Here is a 21,114-nt window from a genome sequence, read left to right on the forward strand (position 1 = left end):
GACAGACGACATTGACGCAATGCTTATGGGTAACTGGTTAACCTGTTCACATCCCTACCAAAAATAATAAGCAATCAAACACCGGATCTGAGTGCAAGAGGGGTTTAGTGAGGTCTGGAGCGGGGAGGGCGGGTCTCCCACCTGGGGGTTTGGTGTTAGACTGAACTCTGGAAAAGACAGACACAAGTGCCCGATCCAAATCAAATCTTGTTTTATTAAACTACAAAACTACGGCCACATGATTTAATAAGAACTCATAATACATGAACACACGGGGAATGGAGCAGAACACACTGCATGTGGATACGCAGGGCAACAAATAAAGCCCATTTAGCTACAATGGGTATGAAATGCGCATTGCTGAAAGAATAGAGAAATGCTGCTTCTGTCACTGGTGCCGACTTTCTCTGCCCAAATTCCAGGGACCAGATTCTGCTGTTAGGAACACTGGTGCAAACTGAAGTCAGTGAAATAAAAAGTGGGTAAGTGAGGAGAATCAGGGGCTACTGATTATTAATAGAAAATGTTATAAAACCAGCAAGAGACCCTAGTCCTGGATCACGGCGAAGCTACATGCTTTGGTTAAACTGGCTATTAGGTTTTCATGGGGAAGCTGAAAATGTTTTTAATGAAACCAGCTTTTAACGATATCCAGTTTTCCTTTCACAAATGTTTTGAATGAAGACCGTTTTTCTTCATGCTTCTTGTACAGATCCTTCTCGCCTGGCAGCAGGGACTCCCTATTGGCAATCTTTCTTATTATCTCAGCTACCTCCCTCACTTCCTTCAGGGATTTTATTCTTTCCTGGTACCCAGGCTTCAGTTCCTGTTGCTCCGACATGATCAGCAGGTCAATGTATTCCGGGGTGGACAGTGGGTTGGGTTTCAGAGCGATTTCTTGCAGACGTTGGAGGCTGCGAGATGATTTATCAATAAGATCCATTAATATCTGTTCCACTGCAGCGTATTCCTGAGACAACTTCTCAACCACGCTCTGTGTGGACAGCACCTCCCCAGACGCCTTCTCATACTTCTCCTTCAGTTGTGCATAGGTCTGTCTCTCTTTCTTTAGTATGTATTCCCACCGGTACTTTTGATTGTAATGAACATCCCAGACACAGTTCCCAGGGCACACCATGCAACATCCTGTATCGCTGTTTATTGCTGTACACCCACGCTTGCTATCATCATTAGGGATTCCACAGGGATAGTGACATGTAAAGAAACACCGCTGGCAGTTGGTTATATAAGCACCTGTCCCAGAGATGTCTATTTGCTCTGGCACTGTTTTCTCCACCTCATACTCAAAGTCTTTATTGGCCTCCATGTCACCCTTATGCTGCTCCAGAGCTTCCTGTGTCTTCCGCAGTTCTTCCAGCTTCACCAGGCCGGCTTTGATTTGGGGCTGCAGCCCTTCCACGGCCACCTCCAGCTCCTTCCGCTCCCTGAGAACCTCCTGTGTTAATGTCAGACTTCTGCTTTTCAGTTTCAATAAAGCCCCAAAAAATGTCTTCATGCTCATGGCTCCCATTCTCCAGAACATTTCATCAAAATTACAACTGCCCTCGTCAGCTGTAGCGTTACAGGCAAAGAGGGTGGAGTTATTGAACTTGAAATGAACAGGGTTGCCTTGAGCATCTTTAGCACAAGGGACATCAGCTGTTTTAATGGCCTCTAGCACAGGGGGGGTCTGTCCATCGGCGAAGGTGACCAGGATTTGGATGTTGTCTTTTATGTCCTTCCCAAAAATGGAGAGCACCGAGTCAAACACGTACTTCTGGGCGTGGGTCAGACGAGCTAGTGAGGCCTGAACCACAACACAGACGGCGTCGATGTGACTAATGGCCCCTGGGGTGGAGAAGAACTCTCGGATCTGCCTTGTTATCGCCTTGTCTTGCTCTATCCCTCTGGTGTCGCCAAATCCCGGCGTGTCTATTATAGTCAGCGAGTAGGGGACTTGGAAGCCCCTTGTGTGATTCACTTCATAGGCCGTCACCTCAGATGTCTGGCTCTGGGCCTGGCTTCTGTTTGTTATTTCATGGATGAGCTTGAACCTGAATTCGTCCTTCCATTGCACACCCAGGACGTAGTTGATCATCCCGTTGATGAGAGTCGTTTTCCCCGACCCGGTAGCTCCCATCACCATAATCACTTTGTTAGGGATCTGCAGGGTCTCCCTCCCCAGCCTGTACTTTGGGTGTGCTGCATTAGAATCAAACACTATGGGCAGTGCATACACTGAGGGTTGCCCTTCTTCTATCTGAGTGCTCTTCTTGTAGAAATCTTGTGCTAGTGTCTTTAATTCCTCGCCTGCTGTTGTAATTGAGACCTCCTCCCCAGGGTCACTCACAGCCCCGTCCGCACACACGGCCGACACCCGGAATCTGTAGGGCGTCTGTGGCCTCAGTCCATCAATGGTGCAGGACTCGGTTCTCTCTTCTGTCCTTCGCTCCAGCCATTTGTCCTTCTGCTCACCCCCGGTTTCCTCTTTATATTCTACCTTGTACTCGCTTATACTGACTCCATCTCCAATGACACGTGGACTCTCCCAGGAGAGGGTGATGGCTGATGATTCTACTATGGTTTTTTTTGGCTTTCCAGGTGGGCTGGTGGGTAGCGTCTTCACAGGATCACTCATGTCGCTGCTCACACTTCGCCCTGGTTTGCTCACTGCTGCGTATTGAAACTCATACACGGTGTTTGGATGGAGCCCTGTTACTGTGAAGGTCCCCTTGTTACTGTTTGTACCCACAGCTGTCCAATTCTCCTGCCCTACAATCCTGTGCTCTACACTATAGCTGGATATTTCCTTACATCCAAAGGCTGCCGGTTTCAGCGTGAGCTGCACACAGTCATGTCTGACTCCATCAATCTGGAGAGGAAGTGGTTTTGAGGGAAGTTCATAGTTAGCGCTGACCAAGTCTCCATTTTCATAGAGGTGAACTGAAACTCCTGGGTTGTGTTCATCTGGGACAGAGGCCACAATGAATCGAGTCTTCCCATTAGATTTATTCACGCAAGTAAAGTCTGACACGGATTTTGCAGCTTTTCGGGCATTTTGGTTTCTTTCTTTGTCCTCAAACCACAGTTTGGGTTTCTCACGAACAGAACTGGCTGATGCAGGATCTTGGGAATTCTTCAGAAACTGGGTCTGAAGGCAGAACCTTAACTCTGATAAATATGGTTCTTGTACATCTAGTGAAGTGAACACAAAGGCTACGACAAACTCATTCGCAGGATCCAGAACTATTTCATCCAGTTTGTTCTGGGAGGACACCACTTCCACATCCCTTAGGATAGAAAGATAGGAACTGACAAAATTCATTTCTCGTTCTTTTTTATTCAGAAATTCATTGAGCTGCTGGGTATTGAATGGTGACTGGTTTTTGTAGGTTAAAATGTCCACCAGGATCCCTTCCTCTTTTCCACCTCCACGAATGGAGGGTAGGATTCTTGCTAGTTCTTTCTGGAAAATCTGTCTGTGTTGCATGCACAGATCTTTGAATAGCTGGATTTTCCTCTGCATTTCAGGGAAGGTTCTCACTTTCGGATTCTTTACCAAGTCGTTGCATCGCATGTCCAGTTCTGTCAGCTGCTCCAGCGCCATTTGAACATCAAAGATCAGCGCTGTGCTGATCTCACACACCATCTGAGCAGCTTTGGAATCCAGCTTGGTCAGTGGGTACAGCCAGACTCTCACTGGTACGGCCTTCTCCCCGTTCTCACCCAGCCGCACTGGGAGGGTGGAATAAATTTTCATGGCATCTTGGAAGTTAGTTGGATTCTTCTCAAGAGTGAAATCTCCATAAAACTTACAACTAAATTTTTCAGCCTGTGCTTTTTCTTTGTCATCCATTCTGAGAGAGCCTTCTCCTTCGATGGAAATAAGGGGTATCTTTTTAATGATAACCTTCAGGTTTCCCTGTATTTCTTGTACATTCTCAGATGAAGAAACTTCTTGATCGAACACAAAAATCGCCTGTGCCCCGTACAGCACAGCCGTGACCACGTGGGTGGCCGTGCCTTGGTCAAACACATCAGGGTAAGAAACATTCTGGCGACCTATATGGCTCATAGTCAGCTGCTTAAACTGTGTCGTAGTTGAGTACTGGAGAGAAACGCGGGCTTGCTGCTTTGACATCTTGGTATCATTCAAATACTCTGCGGAGCCACTCACTTCCACCAGGCCACACAGGAAACTGGCCTTCAGCGATGCTGTGACATTCAGGGCAGAGGCCTTGTCTTCAATGGAGTCAGATGCAACAATCTGAAATTCAGTCTTGGACTGCGGCTTTGCATCTATATCATTTCGAAGCGTCTCCAGGTCCCATAAAGTGATGCCTAGAACAGGAGAGACGGACACATGGTCAGTGGCAGAGAGGGTAAGAGACCTTTCTGTTCTGTAACTGCCAGGTGTTTTCTAACATCGCAATAAGAGCTGAGTGTCCCTGAACAAAGTGTCAGATCTAGTAACAGGCTTCTGGTATCGTGTCCATGTGAGGTGAAACATAGATTAGTGGATGTTTAAAAGTCTCACATAAACGGAGACCAACTCCATCTCTCTCTGCTACATAGAATCATAGGGCTGGAAGGGACCACAGGAGATCATCAACTCCAGCTCCCTGCCCAAAGTAGGACCAATCACGATTAAATCAACCCAGCCAGAGCTTCGTCAAGCCGAGACTTAAAAACTTCTAGGGATGGAGATTCCATCATCTCCTTGGGTAACCCGTTCCAGTGCTTCACCACCCTCCTAGGGAAATAGTTTTTCCTGATATATAACCTAGACCTCCCTCACTGCAACTTGAGACCATTGCTTCTTGTTCTGCCATCTGTCACTACTGAGAACAGCCTCTCTCCAGCCTCTTTGGGACCTCCCTTCAGGTTCCAAATCCTGCAGCCTCTCCTCATAGGTCATGTGCTCCAGGCCCCTAATCATTTTGGTTGCCCTCTGCTGGACCCTCTTCAATGCGTCCACAGCCTTTCTGTAGTGGGGAGGGCCCAGAACTGGAGACAATACTCCAGATGTGGCCTCACCAGGGCTGAATAAAAGGGGAATGATGACATCTCTGGATCTGCTGGCAATGCTCCTCTTAATGCAACCTAATATGCCATTAGCCTTCTTGGCTACAAGGGTGCCCTGTTGACTCATATCCAGCTTCTCATCCACTGTAACCCCCAGGTTTTTTTCTGCCCAACTGCTACTTAGCCAGTCGGTCCCCAGCCTGTAACAATGTTTGGGATTCTTCCGTCCCAAGGGCAGGACTCTGCACTTGTCCTTGTTGAACCTCATCAGATTTCTTTTGGCCCAATCCTCTAATCTAGCCAGGTCACTATGGATTCTATCCCTGCCCTCCAGCGTATCTACCTCTCTCCCTAGTTTAGTGTAATTTGCAAACTTGCTGAGGGTTCAATACATCCCCTCATTCGGGTCATTAGTAAAGATGTTGAACAAAACTGGCCCTAGAACAGATCCTTGGGGCACTCCGCTAGAAACAAATCACCATCCTGACATCGAGCCGTCGATCACTGCCAGCTTTCTATCCGTCTTACTGTCCAGTTATCCAGTCCATATTCCCTTAACTTGCTGGCAAGAATATTGTGGGTAACCATATCAAAAGCCTTGCTAAAGTCAAGGTATATCCACAGAGCCAGTTACCTCATCATAGAAGCTGACCAGATTGATCAGACAGGACTGTCCCCAACATTCTCCAAAAGCTTCCTGGATTGTCCATGTACTGCTGTATTGGTCTCCCAACAAATGTCTGGCTGAGAACCAGAGCCTGTGATCTGGAAACTTCTCTTAGTTGTCTGAAGAAAGCCTCGTCTACCACATTCACCTGATCTGGTGGTCTATAGCAGACACCAACCACAACATCATCCCTGTTGCTTCCACCTCTAAACTTAACCCATAGACTCTCAATAGGCTTTTCTCCCTCTATATACTGGAGCTCTGAGCAATCATACTGCTCTCTTACATACAGTGCAACTCCTCCTTTTCTCCCCTGTCTGTTCTTTCTGAACAGTTTATACCCTTCCATCGCAGTGCTCCAGTCATGCGAAGCAAAATGCAGGACAATGTAGCACTTTAAAGACTAACAAGATGGTTTATTAGATGATGAGCTTTCGTGGGCCAGACCCACTTCCTCAGATCAAATAGTGGAAGAAAGTAGTCACAACCATATATACCAAAGGATACAATTTAAAAAAATGAACAAATATGAAAAGGACAAATCACATTGCAGAACAGAAGGGGGATGCGGGGGGGTGGGAAGGGGGAGGAAGGAAGGTAAGTGTCTGTGAATTGATGATATTAAAGGTAGGGAGAGTGGGATGTTTGTGAGTTAATGGTATTACAGGTGATAATTGGGGAAACTGTCTTGGTAATGGGTGAGAAAGTTCAAAGACTTGTTAAGTCCTTGTTGGTAAGTGTCGAATTTTAACATGAATGACAGTTCAGAGGATTCCCTTTCAAGTGCAGATGTAAAAGGTCTTTGTAGCAGAATGCAGGTGGCTAAGTCATTTAGAGAGTGTCCTTTCTGGTTAAAGTGGCAAGAAACTGTTTTCTCTTTGTGATCTTGTCTAATATCTGTTTTGTGGGCATTAATCCTTTGGCGAAGTGTCTGAGATGTTTGTCCAATGTACATAGCAGACGGACACTTTCGGCACATGATAGCGTAGATTATATTTCTGGATGCGCAGGAATATGTGTTCTTGATCTTATAACTCACTTGGTTAGGTCCAATAATGGTATCAGCAGAATGAATATGTGGACAAAGCTGGCAACGGGGTTTGTTGCAAGGGAAGGTACCAGGGTTGGTATTAGTGTGGTATGTCCTGTGGTGGTTGGTAAGAATCATCTTGAGGTTAGGTGGTTGTCTATAGGAGACTATGGGTCTGTCTCCCAGAGCCTCTTTGAGTATGGTATCCTGTTCCAATATAGGCTGTAGTTTATTGATAATGTGTTGGACAGGTTTAAGTTGGGGGTTGTAGGTGATGACAAGTGGTGTTCTATTGTTGGTTTTCTTGGGTCTGTCTTGAAGTAGATGGTTTCTAGGTATTCGTCTGGCTCTTTCAATTTGCTTTTTTGTTTCTCTGGGTGGGTAGTTGAGATTTATAAATGCTTGGTAGAGATCCTGAAGCTTCTAGTCTCTGTCAGTGGGGTTAGAGCAGATGCGGTTGTATCGAAGGGCTTGGCTATAGACGATGGATCGTGTGGTGTGTTCTGGATGGGAGCTGGATGCATGTAGGTAACTGTATGAGTCAGTGGGTTTTCTGTAGAGAGTGGTGTCTAATTTTCCATTGTTGATTTGTACGGTGGTGTCCAGGAAGTGGATCTCTCGTGTAGAATGGTCCAGGCTGAGGTTGATGGTGGGGTGTAGGTTGTTGAAATCTCTGTGGAATATCTCCAGTGTTTCTTGGCCATGTGTCCAGATCATAAAGATGTCATCGATGTACCGTAGGTAGAGGAGGGGTGAAAGGGGACGGGAGTTGAGGAAACGTTGTTCTAGGTCAGCCATAAAGATGTTAGCATACTGTGGGGCCATGCGTGTACCCATGGCTGTGCCGCTGATCTGGAGGTATAAGTTGTTCTCAAACCGGAAATAATTGTGGGTGAGAACAAAGTTACATAGGTCTGCTATCAGGTTGGCAGTAGTGTCCTCTGGGATAGTGTTTCTAATTGCTTGTAATCCGTCTTCATGTGGGATGTTGGTATATAGAGCTTCTACATCCATGGTGGCAAGGATGGTATTATTGGGGAGGTTATCGATGTTTTGTAGTTTCCTTAGGAAGTCAGTAGTGTCACGGAGATAGCTGGGGGTATTGGTTACGAAGGGTTTGAGAAGAGTGTCTACATAGCTGGATAGACCAGTAGTGAGCGTGTCAATACCAGAGATGATGGGACGTCCGGGGTGCCCAGGTTTATGGATCTTGGGAAGTAGATAGAACAATCCTGGTCGGGGGTCAGAAGGTGATTCTGTGAGGATTTGTTCCCGAGTAGCTGTGGGGAGGCTTTTAAGGAGACAGTGTAGTTTCTTTTGGTAGTCCAAGGTGGGATCAGAGGGGAGAGGTTTGTAAAATGTGGTGTTCGAGAGTTGTCTGGTTGCCTTCTGGTTATAGTCGGCCTTATTCATAATGACCACAGCACCCCCTTTGTCAGCTGGTTTGATTACAATGTCCAGGTTGTTTTTGAGACTCTGGATGGCATGGTGTTCAGCGCGGCTAAGATTCTGTGTCGCTTGTTGTCGTTTGCGAATAATGTCAGTCTGTGCGTTGTTGCGGAAGCTGTGTATATAGAAATCCAGATTGTAATTCCGACCGTCAGGGGGAGTCCATATAGAATTATTTTTCCTTTGGTGTTGGTAGGGGGGATCTGGTAGGTCAGATTGATGTTCAGTGGTGGTTTGGAAATATTCTCGGAGACGGAGGCGGCGAAAAAAAGCCTCAAGGTCACCACAAAATTGTATCCAGTTTGTGGGGGACGTGGGGCAGAAAGAGAGACCCCGGGACAAGACAGACTCTTCTGCTGGATTGAGTTTGTAGCTGGAGAGGTTAACAATATTATCCGGTGGGTTGAGGCAGTTGCTGTTGTAGCCAGTGGTATGGAGCAGGTTAGAAAATTTATTGTCTTTTCTTTGTTGTAGGGAATAGAAGTGTGTATAGTAGATTTCTTGTCTGGTGGAACAAAAGTCTTGCAAGGTGTCAGTCGGTGTGGATGTTTGTCTTGAGATGAGACGATCTAAGTTAGAAATGTCATTCTTGATGGTTTTCTGTTTCTTGTATAAAATACTTATCAGGTGGTTCATCCCACCAAGTCTCCGTTATTCCAGTCAAATCATAGTTCTTTGACTAGGCCAGGGATTCTAATTCTTCCTGTTTGTTTCCCAAAGACCACTTGCACTTCAAATTCCTTGATCCTTCTTCCCAATCCTACATTATCTGCTGTGACCCACTCAAGGTCATTCTTGGCCGTATCGTTAGTTCCTATATGGAGAAGCAGGAAGGCATCGCAATCTGAAGGTTTGATCAGTTTTGGAAGACTCTTGGTCACATCCTGAATGCGAGCTCCAGGTAAGCAGCACACTTCGAGATTCCAGGTCTGGACAGCTGATGGATGACTCAGTCCTTCTCAGGTGGGAATCCCCGACAACCACAACCCGTCTTCTTCTTCTGGGGGTGGTGGTCATGGAGCCCCCATTCGTAGACCTACACATCCCATGCCTTATGGTAGATGGTGCTCCCTTCTGATTTCCTCCCTGAGAGGTCCCTGCCAACGCATCCTCCACCGCAGTGCCTGTGCAGAGAGCCTGAAAGCAGTTACTTACCTCTACAGGAATGGGGGATACCTGAGTTGGCCTTCTTCTTCCAGAGGTTACGTGCTGCCAGTTCTCTTCCTTGTCGTGTACTGCCCTCTCTGGCTCTTCATCCTCTGATGGAACATTGGGTCAATACTTGGGCCTCCAGTCTTCTAATTTTTTCTTCCAAAATGGCGACCAGCTTGCACTTAGTGCAGATGAAATCCCTTCTTTCTTCCAGGAAGCAGACAAACATGGCACATGCTGTGCAGGTAACAACAACAGACCCATCACCATCCATACCTGCCTTTCCTCTGAGAGATTCCTCGGCTGTAATTAAATGCCTCCTTGAAGAGCAGAAATTTAGTGAAATATTTTAAATAATGGCGAGTGTATCTCACCCCCTACCCACTCCCCTTACAAATGGCATCTCAAAACTCCCTGTTCACAAGCTCCCTAGTTGCTGACTCACTCCTTTATAAAGCCCTGGACTTTATAATCAGAGGGAGGGACTAAGGCTCAACCAGTGAGCAGAGGCTTCTAGATTTCAAACCCTGATTTGAAGCTCACAGCTTCCACCTTCCAGCCACAGCACACACTCCTGGCAGGGGGACAGGAGGAAAGGGAAAGGAAAAAAGCCAAAGAAACCCAAACAGCCAAACACAAGCTCAGCATGCAGCAAGAACTCCCTCTTTTGTGACACCCGTTTTTGTAACGTTTTCCAATGGTTGAATGAGATCTCCCAGTTTGATGCATATCCCATACCACGCATCGACAAGCTGGTAGACTGCCTGGGCTGAGCACCATACATGACCACCCTGGACTTAACAAAAGGCTACTGGCAAATCCCATTGGCTGAGGACATCAAGGAGAAGATGGCCTTTGCTAGCCTAGAGGGGCTGTTTCAGTACACAGTCCTCCTGTTCGGCCTCCATGGGGCACCAGCCACTTTTCAGCGCCTCATGGACAAGCTGCTGCGGCCCCATGCTGCCTAATCTGCCGCTTACTTATGTAGCCCAAGGTCCAGTGTGTTTCAGCAGCAGCCCTGGGAACTACAAGTTGTGGACTACAAACTGCGGCATGTTGGGAGAACTCCCTGGTTCCTGCCAGGATGTGCCCTCTGCCCCCATCAGGGTCTCAGCAAGGACTGTGCTAGAAGCAGCACACAGGCTGCATGCTGAGAGAAGGGGCTGCTGAACTGTTTTCCTCTTCTATGTTTTTACAGAATAAAGCCTGTTCCTGGTGATTTGTCGGAGTGGGTCTGTCTGAGGTGCACTCACACACACACACAACGCAGAGCACACCAAGCAGCCTCAGGCCTAGCCCTCCCCCCACAGTGGTGTAAGAAGTCACAAGCTTCCCCTATGCTGAATAACCTCACACTGGGCTAGAAACAGGAGGGGTTACACTTAGATGACATCATTGTCCACCCAGTGGATCGGGACACCCACCTGAAGAGGGTTGAGGCTGGTTTAGACTCCTTTAGGCGGGCTGGCCTCACGGTAAATCCAGCCAAATGTGCCGTGAGGTTCAGGGAGGCTAAATACCTCATATATGTGGTAGGAAAAGGGGTGGTAAAACCCCAGTTAAATAAATTAGAGGCCATCCAACAGTGGCCTAAACAAAAGAAACAAGTTCTAGGAGTAGTGGGCCATTATTGATGATTTATTCCCCATTTTGCAACATGGGCCACCCCCCTGACAGAGTTGGTGACAGCCCGGGGGCCTGACCCAGTTAAATGGTCCGAGGCAGCAGAGATCGCATTTGAGGACCTTTGGACTGCTCTCTGTAGCAACCCGGTTTTCATATCCCCAGACTTCTCTAAAGAGTTTATCCTACAAACAGACGCATTGGATGTGGGGTTGAGGGTACTCTTATCACAAACAACTGGGGAAGAAGAACACACAGGGTGCATCTAGACTGGCAAGATTTTGTGCAAAAGTGGCTGCTTTTGCGCAAAAACTTGCCAGCTATCTACACTGGCCGCTTGAATTTGCACAAGAGCACTGACTTCATAATGTACAAAATCAGTGCTTCTTGCACAAAAACTTTCACGCTCCCGTTTGGGAAAAAGCCCTCTTGCACAAGAATACTTGCACAAGAGGACCAGTGTAGACAGGGAAGAACTGTTTTGCACAAAAAAGCCCTGATGGCTAAAATGGCGATCGGGGCTTTCTTGTGCAAAAGCGCGTCTAGACTGGCCATGGATGCTTTTGCGTAAAAGCACTTTTTGCGCAAAAGCATCCGTGCCAATCTAGACATGCTTTTGCGGAAATACTTTTAACGGAAAAACTTTTCCATTAAAAGCATTTCTGCAAAATCATGCCAGTCTAGACGCAGCCAATGTGTTGCATCTTAGCAGGAAAATGCTCCCAAGGGAACACAAGTACACGGTAGTTGAGAGGGAGTGCCTTGCCATAAAATGGGCCATGGAGGCGCTACGCTAGTACCACCTTGGGCGACGTTTTGTATTGGTGATGGACCATGCCCCACTGCAGTGGCTGCAGAGGAATAGGGAAAAGAATGCTAGGTCACCTGGTGGTTCATATCCCTACAACCTTTCCAATTTAGGGTGCAGCACAGGGCTGGAACCCAACATGGGAATGCGGATGGGCTATCCCTCATGCACTGTTTGGCTCAGTGGCGGATTTAGGGCAGGGCAAGCGGGGTGGCTGCCCCAGGCCCCGCGCTTCCCGAGGCCCCGCGCATGCGCGGTGTCAAAGGAGGGGCCCCGCAAAATTTCGCTGCCCAGGGCCCCGCGGTGCTGTCCTGGGCCCTGCGGCACTCTCATCCACCCCTGGTTTGGCTTCCCAAGTTTCCCAACCCACTGGTGTTAAGTGGGGGGGAGGATGTGTGACAGACCACAGCCTGCAAACCGCAAAACTCTGATAGAAGGAAGCCATATTGAGAGATGGGTTAATGCTTTCTTGTTTCCAAATTAGCCTCACCTGAACACAGCCCAGCAGCCAGTGTAGAAAATAGAGGCCTAATTATCAGTCAGGTTGCAACTGAGGTTTATTAAGCACCTGCTGCCAATTAAGGCCTCAAGGTTCCTATAAAAGGATTCCTCCCAGACAACTGGGGGGGGAGGGGTTTGGAAGCAGAGCAAGAGCAAGAGCAAGAGCAAGAGCAAGAGCAAGAGCAAGAGCAAGAGCAAGAGCAAGAGCAAGAAAATGCTGAATCCCAAGGACGGGCCTGTGTTGAGAATCATAGAGTGATAGAATACTAGGACTGGAAGGGACCTCGAAAGGTCATTGAGTCCTGCCCCCATGGCAGGACCCAGCACTGTCTAGACCATCCCTGATAGACATTTATCCAACCTACTCTTAAATATCTCCACAGATGGGGATTCCACAACCTCCCTGGGCAATTTGTTTCAGAGTTTGACCACCCTGACAGTTACGAAGTTTTTCCTAATGTCCAAACTATATCCCCCCTTGCTGCAGTTTAAGCCCATTGCTTCTTGTCCTGTCCTCAGAGGCCAAGATGAACAAGTTTTCTCCCTACTGGATGCTGCAGTAAATCCCAGAGCTGTTTTCAGCCCCTGTATTTCAGCAGCTGAGTGTGGCCCTGAACCACGACATACAATGTGGCCGCTTTTGCGCAAAAATTTGCTGCCTGTCTACGCAGGCGGGGAGTTCTTGCACAAGAACACTGACGTTCTAAGGTATGAAATCAGTACTTCTTGTGCAAGAACTATGATGCTCCCACTCAGGAATAAGCCCTCCTGTGCAACTGTTCTTGTAGACAGGCAACATGAAAGTAGGAATAAGAAATCCTCCGGAAAAGGGCTTATTTTCCGGAGAATCGCGTCTAGACTGGTGCTTTTCTCCGGCTTATCCCCAAGCCAGAAAAAAGCAGCAGCCATGTAAATGCAAATGCCGTGGGGGATATTTAAATCCCCCGCGGATTTGCAATTCCGACTCGTATCATTAGCATCCCTTTTCCAGAAAGGGATGCCAATGCAGACGTAGCCTATGAGTCTATGGGTTAAGTAACTTACGTTATTAAGTTACTAAATGCCAGGGAAGGGGTGTTTGGAGTCTCTTGGCTGGTGGGCGAGGATACCAGGGGGTAGCCTTCCGGAGAAAAGATCCGGAGAAAAGAGCCCATCCCATGGGGGCAGTAGGTAGTTCCATTTCCTCAGGAACACATGATGTTTTTGGTCACTATGACCTAGAACAAACAGTAGCAGGTCACCCGCCCAGGGCACGTTCCCCTCCGCCCCAGCCACTTACCTCACTCCCCGATGTTGGGGTGTGCGCAGGTCTGTTCCCCTAGCACCCGTCCCCAGGCCACCCCCAGCCCAGCTCATTCTCAGGGATGACAGGTCGGACTGTGGCCCTTCCCTTCTTTCCCGCCGGAGCTCAGGGTTGCCTTGGGGTTACCTGGAATGAGGGAGTCATTGCAGCAGTCATACAGCATCCCCAGCTGGAACGGGCGGCCCAGAGTCGGCATCTCAATCGTGTCATCTGACCTGGGCATGGCGAATGTCCAAACGTTCTCCTCGGTGTCAGCCTGCAAGAAATAACTCACGTCACACCGACGCCCTCCTGGGCCACAGTCCGATCCCTCCCCCTGGCTGCGGGCTCCACCCCTCTGTGACCAGGGGCATTGGGTTCATCCCACCGGCCGTGTGGGCGTGTGAGTGTGGGTCTGTCACTGCCTGACACGCTCGGGGCATCGTGCGCAGGGCTCAGAACCCGATTCCCAGCGGGAACTCGCCCTTGTAGAGCCTGGACACGGGGCTGGGTTCACTCCTGTATGCGTCACTGTCACGACTGTGAGACGCCGGGGTCCCACTGGCCAGTGTGAACACAGAGCGCTGGGCGGGTGGTACCGGTGCAATGTCGAAAGCTCCTACTTTATAGGAATGTGCTGTCCAGCCGGCTTTGTGCCTGCTCCCGGGGTCCCCTCCCCACGGGGAATCAGCGCGCCATTTCAGATTGTGATAGGAGGGGAGACCTGTGCATGCTGTGACGGGGCGGGGGAAGAAGAGAGTGAGAGCATGACGCAGGGGGGAGGGACGACGGAGGACAGAGGCTTTACCAGTGTTACTGAGCACGCTCAGCACAAGCCAAGCACCAAATTGTGGGGGGCCGATCCCCTCCCTGTATACACAGAGCACCTCTATCCTGGGGCTCAGGGCCGTCCTGAGGATTTATGGTGCTCTACGTGGGATTATTAAACTGGTGCCCCTAGGCCTGACTTGCTCTTCCACCCCTCCCCCTCCTCTTCCCAGAGACCCCAGCAGCCGATCCCCTCCCTCAGACTGTGCTGCAGGCAGTGCATTCGGCTCTCTAGGGCCCAGCCCTGCTGTTCCATGCTCCGCCGCTTCCTGTCATAGGCGTGCGCAGCACATTTCAGTAGGGTGTGCACCCAAAGAATTTTTTTAAATGTACTCTCTGACCCCCATTAGCCACACCCCCTGACCCCCATTAGCCAGGCCTCTGGAGGCAACACTCTCGGGGCAAGATGGATACATGACCAAAAGTAAAAGGTGTCATGTGACACACACCCCCCCCCCCAAGGACTTTTCCCACCATCCTTCTACCAATAGGGATTATTTTGGCCCCCACCAAACCCCCCCTCATGCAACTATCCTGCAATTGCATTAGCCCAACGTGTGTGACGTTAACTTGGGGGGCGGAGAGCCTGGGGGAAGTGTCCCTCTAAGAGTTTCCTGCCATGAGCAGAATGAATTTTGTGATATGCAAAATTACAAAATCAGTACTGAGTTCATGGGGCTTGTTTGCATGTGTCACTGTGGCACCCAAGTTATTAATAAATATCTTATAAACCTCAACCTCTTCCCTCTGCTGCCATGTCTCCTCCCCTTGCTCCATCAGCTCCCCTGGTGCCTGCTGCCCCCCAACCCCTCACCCTCCTCTGCTGTCCTGACTCCTGCACTTCTCACTGCCCCCTACACCAGCCCTTCTCTCCCCCTTGTGCCCACTTCTCCAGTAGCCCCACGCTGATCATGTGAGCTACCCCTCCTCATCCCCCCTCCTAACACCTCCCTCTACACACCTGCCCTGCCTCTCTCCTCTGGTGCTGGTCCCTCCCCTGCAGGTGTCTGCCCTTCTGCTTCACCCCCAGAATCTCCTGGCACCTGCACCTTCCCTTACCTCTGCACTCTCTTGGTGCTTCACCCTTCCCTCACTGCCCCTGCCCCCTTTGCCCTCTTTTTCTCTGATGCCCACCCCCTCACCCCCCCTCTGCCCCCATTACCCTCCTGCCCCTCTGTGACCTCACACATGTCTTGCTCCATCCCTGCCTTCCTCATGCCCACTCCTTCTTTCGAGGTGTACCAGTAGTTCGGAATAGGAATCCTAGTCCGAACTACCTAGTTCTAGCCCCGTGTAGCCACGGGGTTCGAACCAGTGGGGTTTTAAAAATGGCGGCTCCCCGCTTATGCAAATGAAGCCCGGGAAATTCAAATCCCGGGCTTCATTTGCAAGTGCGGTATGCCTACATTACCCTCCTAGTTCGAACTAGCGGGGTAGTGTAGACAGACCCTTACAGATTAGTTTGGCATGACTTGTTCTTCACAAACCCATGCTGGCTATTCCCTATCACTTTATTACCTTCCAAGTTTTTGCATATGATTTCCTTAATTACCTGCTCCATTATCTTCCCTGGGACAGACGTTAAACTGACCGGTCTGTAGTTTCCTGGGTTGTTCTTATTCCCCTTTTTATAGATGGGCACAATATTTGCCCTTTTCCAGTCTTCTGGAATCTCCCGTCTGCCATGATTTTTCAAAAATCATAGCTAAAGGCTCAGATACCTCCTCTATCAGCTCCTTGAGTATCCTGGGATGCATTTCATCAGGACCGAAAGAAGAACTTTCGCTTATTAGTTTTAAACTGCTGTCCATTCATTTCATTTGGTGTCCTGTAATCCTTCTATTATGGGAACTAATGAAGAACTTTTCTTTATTCACCCTTTCCACACCACTCATGCTTTTATAGACCTCTATCATATCCCCCCTCAGTCTCCTCTTTTCTAAGCTGAAAAGTCCCAGTCTCTTTAGCCTCTCTTCATATGGGACCTGTTCCAAACCCCTAATCATTTTAGTTGCCCTTTTCTGAACCCTTTCCAAGGCCAAAATATCTTTTTTGAGGTGAGGAGACCACGTCTGTACACAGTACTGAAGATATGGCGTACCATAGTTTTATACTTCCCCTCCTCCTTCTTCCCCTGGCTTCCCCCTTCCAGCTCCCTCCTCCCAGGTTTCCCCCTCCCCTCTCCCACCCTCTCTCTTCCCCTCTCCCTCCTTCTTTTCCCAGTCTCCCCAGAGGTTAATTCTCCCCCCCCCCCCCCCCGTTTTTGAACACACGTGTCCTTTATTCTTTACAACAGGAAGGGGGGCTAGGGAGGGTAAGTGGAAGGAGGTGAGGGAGGAATGGGGCACGAGCCCCCGATGGGGAGGACTGGGGTGGCTCTGCAGGCTCCTTGGGGTGGAAGCTCTCCTGCAGGGCCTCCTGGATCCTGACAGCCCCCCGATTGACTCCCCCGGATGGCAGCCTGCGGCAAGTGCAGCCGGGCTGATGGCCGAGTGCTGTGATGTGCCGAGTGTGGGCATTCAGGGCTCTCCAAGACAGGACTGCTTTGCTGTCCCTCAATGAATTAGACAAGCAAGAGGGGAACCCTGAGAACTGTCTGTCCGGGGTGGGGGTCGGGACCCTTTAAGCACAGCCCTCGGCTAGCCCGAGACAGCAGCTCCACGCTCTAAGTTCTAACCTGATGCCCTGCCGGCACTGCTTCCGGCCAGCCTTAACCTCGGTTCAGGGTCCACTCAGTGTGGACGTGCTAGTTCGAATTAGCAAAACGCTAATTCGAATTAGTTTTTAGGTCTAGATGCACTAATTTGAATTAGCTTAGTTCGAATTAACTAATTCGAATTGTTAGTTCGAATTAGTGCTGTAGTGTAAACATACCCTAAGATGCCACAGGACTCCTCGTTGTTTATGCAGATTCAGACTAACACAGCTACCCCTCTGATATTTGTTCTTTTTGGGACCTTATTATGGTTTGTGCTTTCCTACCATCTCCTGGCAAAGAGTTCCACAGGTTGACTATGAAAAAATAATTTATTTTGTTTATTTTAAATCTGCTGCCTATACATTTCTTTGGGTCAGCTCCTTGCGTTACATTAGTGAAGGAATAAGGAAGGTATAACATTTCCTTATTCTATTTTTCCCACACTATTCCTGATTGTCTAGGCATCTAACATATCCCCCAAACCTTTAGTCATTTCTTTTCCAAGCTGAAAAGTCTCAGTCTTGTTAATCTCTTTCCTTATGGAAGCTGTTCCTTACCCCTCCTCATTTCTGTTGCTCTTTCCATGCCTTTTCCAAACCCAATGGATCTGTTTCTAGGTAGAGTGACCCAGTCTGCACACAGTATTCAAGATGTGGACATACAATGACTTAATATAGATGAGTTTATTTAAGACGAAAATGCTTGTGGCCGGAACTGCATGCGTGTATGCATGCATATGTGCGCCCAGTGTCTCTGTGCAGCATCTAACACAACGAGGCCTCAATTGTGATAAAAAATAAACAACACAAAATTCCTATTATGTGCCTCAAACGTGCAGCTGTCTGCTACTAAGCCACCAACTGATCCCCTGGCTGTAAATTTCCTCTCTCTGGGCTCCCTCCCCTCCTACTGTTGGTTACTCCTATTGCTCACATCATTCTAGCCTCAGACTGTATCTGTCTGAGGTGGGAAACTAAGTTCTTCTACTTGTAGCCCAAGAGTAGTAAATTACTCGATAGCTCCCATCGCCGTGTACTTTTGACAGGTGCGCCACCCTTCACTTCCAGTCTGGCATCATGTTGGCAGCTATGTTGACACAGGCTGGCCAACATGGCATCTTTCTGGGCAGGGCTAAAGATTAGGGTGGTATAAAGGAGTGAGGGTCTGAGGATAAAAGAGGCTGCGTGGAGTGGGGCGGGTCTGAAAAATTGAATAAAAGTAAATTAAAAACGTAATATAATGAGCTGTAAAAGAAATCAGCAAGAAAATGATACTTAGGAGTGGAGAAGGGCATGAAACAGTGAATAAAAGAAAAAATTAAAACAGGGAATAAAAGAAGTCAGAATAAATAAAAAATCTAAATAAAATGCTGGTTGCTAGAGAAATCAGCAAGAAAGGGATCCTTAAAAGAAGGATTTTATTCATTTATTCAGTCATATCCCTCTCTTCTTTTAACTATCCTATTCTTGCTGATTTCTTTAGTAGCCATCATTTTATTTCATTTGATTCATTTTATTTATATTTTATTTCTTTTATTTCATTTTAATACCCTTTTTCTCTAAAACCCTTCCTTTTATTTTAAAATTTCATTCAGTTTTCATTTCATTTTATTTAGATTTTATTCAGTCATACCTCTCTCTCCCAGAAATCCTTTTCTTGAGGATTTATCTAGTGGTCATCATTGTATTTATTTTATCTGCTTTTATTCTGTTTTACTCCCTGTTTCATGCCCTTCTCTCCTCCTAAGTACCCTTGTCTTTCTGATTTCTCTTGTAGCTCATTTTATTCAGTTTTATTCAATTTCTCAGTTCCCTCTCTCCACCCGGCCTATCTTACCTTCAGACCCTCGCTCCTTAACACCACCCTAACCTTTAGCTCTGCCCTTGAAAGACACCATGCTGACAGCCATGTGTGCCAAACCAAAAACCAGAAACGGGGAGCAGCGCACCTGTCAAACGAACACGGTGATGGATGCTATCGAGCCATGTACTACTCCCAATATTTTCAGAAGCAAACAGTGACTGATGGTCATTGTAGCTTCAGCAGTTTTTAGATGACCAACTGGATATCCTTAGAGGGGCCTGATTTCCAGGGGTGGGTGCTCAGCTCATTTGGATATCCAGGTTCTTTTTAGGTGTGTTACGCTGGACATTCAGACCCCACGAGTAACTTTTGAAATTCTTGGCCATAGTGCCAAGATCCCAGAACTTTGGAGCCATCAAAATAACAATTCTTAACAAACCACCAATGAGAATTTTCAATGCATTTGTCACTATTACAAGCTCTTCTTCTACAGATTGCACCCACGTTTCAAACACACAGAAAGCACTGTACCTTGGTGCTGCTAATTCAACTTGGAGAAGCAACGTGTGTTCTTCCTTCACCATCTGCTGGTCTCTGCAACCTTTAACGCTGCCCACCGGAGCCGTGGTACTTTCAGAGAAAAGCTGAACTTCTATATCGTTTCATCTCTTCATCATTCAGTTTCAGATCTCTCTTGCACAATTAAATGCTTGTTTTCCATTTTAGTTTCTATCTGGAATCATGCCCAAGACCCTTATGAGTTACTTGGTCAGCAAACTCCATTTATAAGGAAGCAGGCTGGAGCTGGTTTACCAGAGTTAATTTCTCACATCAGCAGATCTCAGAAAATGAGAACTCAGGAGAAACTCTGGCAAGTGCAGCTTGGGTCGTGGATACTCCTACCTGGGTGTGTCAGCAGCAGGGACCTGTAGGATGAGGGGCCCTCTGAGCACCCAGCTTCTTCTTCGAGTGATGTCCCCGTGGGTGCTCCACTGTAGATGTTGGGTCCATCCCGGCACCACAGATCGGAGTCTTTGATAGCAGTAGTTGGCCGGACCACGCATACACAGTCAGTGTCTCACGGTGTTTACGCCCTTGCTCTCATGCATGGTCCGGTTCCCGCCACTTCCTTCGTTGCTGCCCTCGGTCGCAGATGGAACGAGCTCTTCTCCTCAGCTGTTAACTAATAAACTTTGAATTTTGTTTAACTCAATGTTATTGTACATAGTTTGCAGTCCTTTTTTTAATACTTAGCTAGTTATAGTTAATCAAGAGAGAGAGAGAGAGAGAGAGAGAGAGAGAAGGTTCTGCTGTTTCTTTCCTTGGGGCGGGTGGGAGAGGGGATACAAAAAAGACAGAAGAAAGAAAAGGAAAGTTGAGATGAACTCTTGGTAGCCTCCCTCATCCCATGCTTGGATTGCCAGGCCTAGGCACTCTCATAATCATAGGCCTTTCAATTAGATTAAATATAAGGGGAGAAATGTCCTATTGCCTGTACGCCTAATACCAGCCACTTTAATTTTGGCTCTTGAGAGTGGAGCACTGTGTGAGCAATTCATGGCACTTCATTCTAAAATAAGAAAGTGGGACCGATGACAAAGAAAGGCCCATTTACACACCAGGGGCTGTGTCTACACTGGGCCACTTATTCCGGAAAAGCAGCCGCTTTTCCGGAATAAGCTGCGAGCTGTCTACACTGGCCCCTTGAATTTCCAGAACAGCAGTGACGATTTACTGTAAGAAATCAGCTGCTTTTCCGGAAAAACTATGCTGCTCCCGCTTGGGCAAAAGTCCTTTTTCCGGAAAACTGTTCTGGAAAAGGGCCAGTGTAGACAGCACAGTAGTCTTTTCCGCAAAAAAGCCCCGATCGTGAAAATGACGATCGGGGCTTTTTTCCAGAAAAGCGTGTCTACATTGGCCACGGACGCTTTTCCGGAAAAAGGGCTTTTCCAGAAAAGCATCCTGCCAATGTAGACGCGCTTTTTCCGGAAATACTTATAACGGAAAACTGTTCCGTTTTAAGCATTTCCGGAAAAAGGTGCCAGTGTAGACACAGCCCAGGTGAACAAAGCCATCAGGAGAGCAAGTAGAGCCAGGTAATCACTTAATTTCAACAGGGATGGAGACTGCACTGGGAAGCCTTCCTGCCTCTCGAGACAAGGTAGGTGAATTTGAGAACACAGTAGGACACCTACACCCTCACAAGAGAGAAACTTTGTTTGGGCTTTCTCCCCAAAAAATACATTTC

The 21,114-nt window shown here is 48.0% G+C and overlaps 1 protein-coding gene across 2 annotated transcripts; it reads right to left on the reverse strand.

The window, feature by feature from the left end:
- Window positions 1-213: 213 nt before the first annotated feature.
- LOC102449435 (uncharacterized) lies at window positions 214-20,728 on the reverse strand. Of its 2 annotated transcripts, none has more exons than XM_075916951.1 (4): window positions 19,770-20,728; window positions 19,398-19,496; window positions 13,685-13,814; window positions 214-4,341 (listed from the first exon to the last, which is right to left on the reverse strand). In XM_075916951.1, the coding sequence occupies exons 3-4, from the start codon at window positions 13,779-13,781 to the stop codon at window positions 626-628; spliced, it is 3,813 nt and encodes a 1,270-aa protein (XP_075773066.1). In that variant the 5' UTR covers window positions 13,782-13,814; window positions 19,398-19,496; window positions 19,770-20,728; the 3' UTR covers window positions 214-625. The 2 variants fall into 2 exon arrangements, with proteins under 2 accessions (XP_075773066.1, XP_075773065.1); XM_075916950.1 differs by having other exon boundaries at window positions 19,398-19,599.
- Between the last annotated feature and the right edge of the window lie 386 nt (window positions 20,729-21,114).

The sequence above is a fragment of the Pelodiscus sinensis genome, unplaced genomic scaffold (genome assembly GCF_049634645.1).
Source record: "Pelodiscus sinensis isolate JC-2024 unplaced genomic scaffold, ASM4963464v1 ctg40, whole genome shotgun sequence".
Lineage (NCBI taxonomy): Eukaryota > Metazoa > Chordata > Testudines > Trionychidae > Pelodiscus > Pelodiscus sinensis.